The sequence below is a fragment of the Athalia rosae genome, chromosome 1 (genome assembly GCF_917208135.1).
Source record: "Athalia rosae chromosome 1, iyAthRosa1.1, whole genome shotgun sequence".
Lineage (NCBI taxonomy): Eukaryota > Metazoa > Arthropoda > Insecta > Hymenoptera > Athaliidae > Athalia > Athalia rosae.
In genome coordinates, this window is record NC_064026.1 from 23029471 (window position 1) to 23038593 (window position 9123).

Consider the following 9123-nt stretch of genomic DNA (forward strand, 5'->3'; position numbering starts at 1 on the left):
AGATGCATTATACGTATATTATGTATATACGATCATCGTGAAACTTTACGATATTCCTACATGTGATATTCCTAGATGGTAATTTATTCAATACTAACGACGTTGCTAGCTCGTCTGCCGAATCGTTTTTTTTTTTTTTTTTTTTTTGTTTAGAATAGAAATTTCCTTTTATTCCGAGTCATTCGCGCGAGCTAGGTATTTTTATTTTTAGTTTTTTCGGTTCCTACGAGCGGTAGAACGAAACGTGTTAAATTGGTCGAATTGATTAATACGATGCGAGGTATACGATGTATAATTAATACTGGATTTTATGTCGGCGATGCGCGGTCCTAATTTTATACCGGGCTCTGAACGATCGAGTGGTATAATTGCTTGTTTCCCCACTTTTATCTACAGGTGTATACATATAGGGGTGTATAGTTTACAGTATTCAAATAGCACATCGGCTTCGGTGTGGTTCACCGCCAATTAGAAATCAAATATAATTAAGTGGCAAGAATTATTACGAAACTGTATCTTCACAGCGTGAAAAACTAACGATTAAACTCTTGTTTAGGTTGTGCGATTATTCACGAAAGCTAGCCTAACAACTCGTTGATAAACGAGAAAGTGAATTTGTAATGTAGTTAAAAAGCTGCGCTCTCAATGAGTTGCGACTTTACCATGAATGGTTGTTGTTACCTGTTTTACGTGGTGCTGCAATTCGCGAGGTGGTATAGTTCCTCGTATATACCATATAATACATATATACGTGCGTACCATATCTACTTTCTTACACTGCGGTAATTCTACACTGCTAAACCGTATCATTCTCATAACTACGATTGCGACGCTAATGACAAACATTTTTCGCACAGATTTGACTATGCGGATACGCGACTATCCCTATAAAACACACAATGCGAACTTGCGATATCAAAATACATTCAAACAGTCATAATTGCATGTACGAATGAGTGGTACAGCGATTGATGTGCGTAGTTCTCAAGGGATGAAAAGAAGAAGAGAAAAAAAAAGAAAAAACAAAGAAAAAGAAAAACGAACGTAAGTCCACCGAATAAAACACACGACGCGAACGTCGTCGAGCGATAGAAAGGATTAATTTTAATGGGTGTAATCGCAAGTACTCGAGATATTAAAAAGTAAATATAAAAATAACGACTATATAATATATCATGTCCCTCTCGCGTATCAGAGTCGGAGATAATATTTATTCGCTGGGGATTTGCCGTAAAATTTTTTCGCTACTTGAGTGCAGCAGCAGCTCGATCTCTGATCCAGCGCGGACTGAATGGATGGCGCAGGGCTTCGGTTTTGCATTTTACGACGTCACCGACTCGAGATGAAAGGATGGAAGGAAAAGAGAGGAAAAAGAAAATGGGATAAGGGAAGAAGCGAGTGGGATAAAGGAGGTCTGTAGGACTCGCGGCTTCAAGATGCACTTAAATCATCTTTACTAACGCGGTATTCTGCACCGAGTTCTGTCTACCCCATAGCTCGTAGCTATACCGCAATGAACGGTGCATTATATACATATCTACATGTATGCCGTGCGATTGGTAGATAACATTTACTTCGTACATACGACATTTCAGTTCAACGGAGGCACTAGAGGTTTGAAAAGTAGCCGCGTAGCTCTCATTACAAATAATTTGGAGCGGTATTCCACTCGAGGCGTTAATTGAAAACTATAATTTTCATAGAAATTCTTTTTGCCCTAATGGGTATGCGATGATCGTATCGAAGAATTGAGAAAAACAAAGTTCACGACACGCGTATTAATACGTTGGAAAATTGAAGGATATAGGAAATAAATTATGACCGAGTGAAAAAAAATGAGCAAAATATGCGTGATACTTGTGGGTCGTATATTTGCTTTTGAATTAGGTAAGTGTAACGAATTGATGAAAAACCTGCGCTAATATTTATACAAATGCTACTGTCCTAGAACAATCTAAAATGGGCGATTTCGTATGAGTCTATTTAGAAAAACTGTTGCGCATTAGGTACAGTCGGGTAACAGCTGTTCGCGGGCACCGATGATATCGTGTACACGCATACATGCGTTACATATTCATTTCGTGTAGGTATGTATACCTAGTTAATGCGTTTTCGTTTAAGTAACGATGTTTTTGCACCATTTTTATTTTATTTTTATTTTATTTTTAAAAAGAGGTATAGAGAAAATAGAAAATAGAAAAACAAAATAAAACACCGATGCGTGATTCCCGGTTTAAAATCTTCACGCGTAGGAACTTCCTGCGTGCTTTTCGATACATCGCGAGTATTCACACAATGACCTGTACGTACCTATGCTTAACGCAGGAGTTGTATATGTGGTAAGCTAAAGTATCTATACACCTATGTACGGGGGAACGGAGATGAGATATGCGGCTGACAAATGTTGCGCACATATGTCATGACATGAATTATTCTTTGGTATAATTAAATTACGCGGGACTTAGGAATCGCTGACCGCACAGTGCTTTATACAGATTAATCTGGGTCTATGTGATATAGTTATACGTACGGTACAATGCGAGAGTGAGATGTATACCTATACTACATATTTCGTGCATAGGATAAAATCTACCCGTATTTTCTTACTCGTATTTTGACAGGGCCTAAAGTATTACACCCGTGATATTTCACGACTCGTATATGGATATGATATACGGAGTAGTTCCCTCGAGTGGTCGCGCTATGTACAGAATGCTTCTACATATTTTCAAAGTACTTGATAACGATAATTTCCGCGAAATTTGGAATTTCGTAGTTATCGGACGATATACCACGTACACATTACGTGCCTGTAATCTTTTTTTATTTTCCTATTCTCTATTCTTCGTTAAGACCGCGAGTTTCGAACTCGTATGACTCAGCGGTCGCGAAGACGATCGTTGTTATATCCATTGATACCGCGGTGAAGAAATCATTCGTAATGAGCGACGTTTCGAATAGTTTGATTCTTCATTTCCCGAGCGATCAAGACTTGATTGAACGTTATGCAACAAGGCGATAATAGAAAGTGGTATAGTCATGGGTGAAAAAAAGAACAACAAATAACTAGTTTTTAGTTGGGTTGTATGTATATAAACTGTGGTATACTACTCTACAAATACCGGCTTAATGATTTACACGCTCACCATATCATCGCGCGTTGTTCGAGAAAATATAAACCGGATCAGGATTTCGTAAGGAATTACAAGCCGATGCAGAGGGTCCTGCCTCCGGAGATCGTTCATTTATACATATTTCTCTTCTCGCATTAGCATCAGCATTTCTATAGAGTGTCTTTGGTTGTATACGTTTATGCATTTTACCGGTACGAATTCAATCGTCAAAGCTGGATTCGGTGGCCGGTTCAGGACAAACCCGATCAGGAGTATAAACTCGATTTCCTAAACTAATACGTATGTACGTATGCCTTCCCACATTATTACACCACATCGCGCTTCCAGTAGTTGCACACTTCAGTCATATACCTATGTATAATACCACTTTCGCAATGTCAAACCGACGTCATATTGCGTAGGTTGAAATGCTGGACATTCGTAGGCCGGTTCTTATCTAATAATAGTGTCCCAGGTGCTTTAAATGGGCATGTGTAGATCCATACCTCATATTCAGCCTTCGAATTATACATTATAGTTACTCGTTCAACATCGGCTTGTTTGTCATCCAGGATCAATTGATCTGATCCTACAATATGTATACGCTATATTGCTGTAGCGACGAGTTGCCCGAAGGCATTGATCGGTCGATCATTGAGACGCCGGAATTTCGGTAGAGAAGTATCCTAATATCCTGTAATAGAATTGTCGGGTCGTTTATCCCGAACGAAAAAGACAGAATTACTGATTTCACTAAAACTAGCGAAACTAAGAGGAAGAAAAACCGGAATAAAAACGACTTACAAGTCTTATTCTTATCTAACAATGAGATCGTTAAGGTGCGCACGTGGCTAATTCGCCAAGTTATACCGTTCGAATGATCATAGGATTCAAATGAATCCTATAGTATACATATGTATAGTTACGTAAGCCTGATTGTGAGTGAAAAATATCTTTTGGATAAGCTTGTGGTCGTACGGCAGGTCGCGAAAACTGAGTATTTTTCATTTTTCGTTTTACGTTTCGATTATAATATTCCTATGTTTTTTTTTTTTTGCCACGCCGGTATCCGGTTATAATTACGCTTTGACCGATGGGCATCGGAGACTCGATCGGAGACGTTTGAGAATGCAGGATATATCGGTAAAACGGGTTTCATACGCCGCATATATTACGAGACATTGCGCACCTCTGTATTTAAATGAAAATGTTCATGAAAGAATCACCATGTGTTCCATCTCACAGTTTGACCGTTGAAACGAGCCGCGCGGGCATGCTGCACTGAATGTCAATTGGCGACATTGAGCGCTCGCGCTTATAAATACACGAGGATCGTTTCAACGGAAATAAACAACTGTAACCACGTTACAACTAATTATTATTATAGAATGACGCGTACACTTATGCGCGTACAATTGAGTCACGTCAAGTCCTCCGAGAATTTTCAATGACGGAGGATTCAGGTCCGAAGGTGAGGTGGTTGCGGCCTCACCTTGCTGCGTCACGACGTTCTTATATTTTATCTCGATTAGTGTGTCTTCTGGCTTTCAAAATTCATTCACAATTTTTTATTTACAAATTTACAAGAAAACAATACAATACATTTCTTACCTCACTGACAGCCAGTATCGCTAAAAGCCACCACATTGTTGTCATTCTGGCATCACGAAACTCTGTCCTTTTCTGCACTGACATTTTGGAGAACGTCTCAACTTTATTTTTTTTTATGGTCTATTCTACGGAATAATTTCGAAACTTTGAAGAACGAAAAAAATAAAAAGAAGAACTTTTGTTACGTTTGCACTATATATGCGCACTCCCATGTACGATCAAGACATACATACATACAATCATGTAGTGTTTTTCTGAAATTATTAACAGCTGACTGACGGCTCACGTCACATTTTCTTTACAGTTTTCGAGTTGTTTCGCCTCATTTTATTAAAATACCGCAGAATATCTCGGCGTTGAAGTCTCCGTTCGTGTCGCCGGGTTCGACGCGAAGATCGGATTATATTATCGATTTTTTGACAGGTGACTTCAAACGACGTGAGCCCGGGCGGAGCTCATCTAAACAGCGACAAACTGGCTGGTACCGAGATGACTGTTCTTTCGCCACCTTCGGCGGTGGTATGGTACGCTCAAGTTTTGGTGGGGAATATAGCCGCCATTTCTTTTTCATCTATGCTTGGCTTGCCCCACGCGTTGAAGTCTCCAGGGCATCCGAGGTCCCCCGATGCAACTTTTCCCTCCTCTGTCGATAGGTGGTAGCAGCTGGCGAAGCTTCGTTGCCGGTACGGTCGGGACCTTTTGTCGATTAAACGTACTACTTAACAAAAAAAAAAAAATAAAACATGAAATTCACCACCCTCTTGGGGTAGCGTTGGAATAACAAATTAAATGTTCCGGGGGTGCGTGACTTTCATCTTATACAAATCTATACCTCGTTGCTGAATAATATGCACGTCCCGGAATGAATATGAGTCGGAATTTCTTCTCAAAATTTGGGTAGATTTCTGGTCTTTTTCTGGCCTAATTGTAATTTCCTCAATATTTTACTGTAGCCGAATAACGTTGTTATAGGTGCGGTGATTGTAGATAGAAATGGATGTTGGTCGGATATACGAATCATACGTGCCCGTACGTCAATTCCATATAGTATGAGATATTTTGATTTTCATTTATACCATTGGTCATATCCGTCTGCTGCAGAAATTTGATTAAATTATTTTCCATATTGCCGACTGGTTTTGTTTCGCTACACCTATACTATAGTGCGTATGGATACGATTTTATTGAAAGCCCGAATTTATATTGGATGCGAGATATATGTTTTAATTATCAATCGGTCGAATACTTTTTTATCATTTTATGGCGTATCGTCCGCGCACAGAAACAGTGGCATCGCCTAGGCATACGATGTTACTTCTACGCGGACTTCGCATACTTTGAAACTCGTCAGGATTTACTATTTTCATGTCAAAGAATGCAGAGCTCGTATCAATGGCTGACAATGAGATCTCATCCATTCTCTTTATACCGACTAATTAATTCACTGACCCGTTTCATCCGGAACCTTTTCTTCACTCGAATTAAATGCCTTCAGCATATTATTCAGAATTTTTTACATACAATAGAAATAACTAATCTTATTATCCGAGATTATAACTGCATGAATGTGGAGCTTTTTTATTTGAAAATTTTTACGTTTCTTGCATAGTTTCTTCAGGCATGTGTCCAATATATCGACTATTGGGAGACGTCTCATTACAGAATGAACTTGGGAGTTGGTGACGGCGGACCACGTTTTTGTCTTCATATTTCCATACCGACAAAAAATTTGAATACTCTTAACGAGAGTGCATGAAACTGCAAAAGTATCTAACAATAAGAATATTCGAGTGTATACAACGTCGGTTACATGGAGTTGGAGTTGGTTTGTACACACTAACATCTGAGTTTTAAAATACTTGGATATTACAGGTGAGTGCTCTGTTTACTTATGACGTATGGATGAAAATTTCATCTTTCTTTTCCGCTGATCGAATTTCTGCAGGAAGAAACTCGAACTATGTTTTGTTTGAATCGTAAAGGTACACAATGGGCCGAATGTATGTATCAACAGCCTCAGGCACCTTTTCATTCCATTTTTTTATTTTTTTTTATTTTTTACCTACTTTACTTACTTACTTTTCTCGTAAATGCTCGTAATTTTATGAACTACACGGAGACTGGTTTGTGCGGAATAACTGACAACGAGAAATACAACATATGAGTAGGCACGCGAATTGTTAGTTAGCTTCACAATCAACTCAACCGGGCGTACATAGAATATACCTATTAGGTAATAGGAGATAATAGCTTCGCTGGAAAGTTTGCGGTTTGTGTATTGTATCCTTGCAGGTCCTCGGTTGTTTGTCAAAACTCCAAAACTATGCGTAACGTCTCGCAAGTATAATACCGGCAAGTATCGTTGGAGAAACCCATCCGCGAAGGAAGCTCGCGCGGGGATGATCATCAACAAGGGGAGCGGGAAAACTCGATCTTCGCGTCGTCGGTACGAGTCGACGAAGTAATATGAGTTTCCGTGTCCGCTATGCAGGGCCGGGGTTAAACGTGGCAGGGGGCTGCAAAATAACGTTAAAGGGTGTCACGTCCCTTGCGAAAGAAACAAAGTACAGCCGCGACTGTTTTGTCAGCGATTCAGAGAGAGAGAGAGAGAAAAAAAACGAGCAAATCACTAGCCGTTTCAAGAGATTTTCGGGCGTCGGTCTTCGCGTCACTGTCCACGCGTTTTTATTCGTTGTTTGCACAATAGATCATCATTCAATATGACCGAATAATTATCATTTCTCTCCATCATTTTTCATCCGGAGGATCGAAAGTTGTGGAAAAATATCGGTGAAGATATTATATAGACGGAGATATTATGACGTGCCCTTATATTGACCGTGTATACATGCATCTTTGTACATGTACATATGTAACATCTACCTGTCCATCTGTAATGTACAAAGATGCAAACTTATTCTCTGATGTTTCATAACTCTTCCTTCATTCTTTGCGTTCTTTGTTTTCATTTTCCATTTTCATCACTTCACACAGCTTATTTTCAACGGGTTTGAGACACCTTGGAGATGACGCGGGCTGTTCCGAAACGTTACCATGGAAACGAAACACCGGGCCGCATTTCATACATTTTCTTCTCCGAGTATTTCTCATAAAATGATATCCCTAGGTATATAGCCACTATAGGCGTACATAACTGCTCAGCGATACGCGAACGAGACAACGTGTTTTTGCGAATCGTTCGATCATATCATCCGTAGAGTGTCGAAGGTTATCTCATATTACACGTTACCGTAGCTTAGGATGTACATTGTTTTTTCTAAGATGAATTTTCGCATCTCCATACACATACGTTTTTTAGTCGTTAGCCATAATACTTAAATTACCTGGAGCTTTCGACCGCCAGAATTTTTTATCAACAGTAATGTTATTTTTTTTTCGCGACACGGTAACTAATAACCGATGGATTGCGCTTGCGTATGCTTAAATTAGGTATATAATAGAATGCTGAGAAGGCTGTACGTATTCATTTCGCCCTACGGTTCAAAAGCTTGCAAGTTACACGGGGTATATTATGCCACGAAATTAGGGCCATACCTGTACAGTGTACAAAAGGTGCGCTTTCATAATTCATGGTCATTTATAATTACCGATATCTTCGCAGATATCAGCGTCGCGTCTACAGCCCCTGGCTGATGAGCGTTGAACGGTTTCGTAGATGTTACCTGCAGCTCATCTAGTTCAACGATTGGTGGACGCGTACACCTATGGCCTCGTGCGTTAAAAAAATAAGCGTGATTATTTCCAATCGAATGTTGTTTCGGAGTAAAGAGACGTCGATAAATTTTCGGTATTCTTATCGGGGCATCAAAAAGACGTGACCTGATCACTGTGCATATATATCTGTGATTTGTAAAAAAACAATTCTACTCGAAACGAAATAACAGCCAGTTCATTCATTTGGAAAGGTTACGAAGTATGAAATTCGTTCTACCCCGAGGCTTCGATAAAAACATATCTATCTTCCTGCGTATATAGGTATTATATGTATGTATAACTCACATACGTATACCCGTATCTATCAGAGTGCGTATAACGTATAATAACTTTCAATACGTATTGTACGAAAATGGGTCGAGGGTGTCCCATTTAAATTTACTTGCTCGAATGCTCCCCCGACGGATGAACCTGCAGAGTCAATTATACCCATAAACTCGTATATGGATTTCTGTCAGAAAGATCTAATTGTAGGTTTGAACATAAAAAACGGTGAGCAAAGATTGCGACTTTCATCGTTACTCGTGACCTTGGGATAATTGTGATTTTTCTGGGAAGGAAAAATAAAGAATTCACCTCTGCCAAAGACGAAGGAATCGCAGGTGGTTACATTTTGTTTCTCACAATGAAATATTTTTGTGTGATGAAGAAAGGTAGAAAAATA

General features: G+C 39.4%; 1 protein-coding gene across 3 annotated transcripts in view; it reads right to left on the reverse strand.

The window, feature by feature from the left end:
- LOC105691368 overlaps positions 1 to 5303 on the reverse strand; it is a 31377-nt gene extending 26074 nt beyond the window's left edge. Inside the window, exons 1-2 of one of the 3 annotated variants that reach the window (XM_048660067.1) lie at positions 4958 to 5303; positions 4725 to 4801 (exon numbers count right to left, since the gene is read on the reverse strand). In XM_048660067.1, coding sequence (XP_048516024.1) covers positions 4725 to 4801; positions 4958 to 4967 — 87 coding nt within the window. In that variant the 5' untranslated portion in view covers positions 4968 to 5303. Of the gene's footprint in view, positions 1 to 4724; positions 4850 to 4957 lie in introns of all 3 variants that reach the window. The other 2 variants (XM_048660035.1, XM_048660093.1) reach the window with 2 other exon arrangements.
- Between the last annotated feature and the right edge of the window lie 3820 nt (positions 5304 to 9123).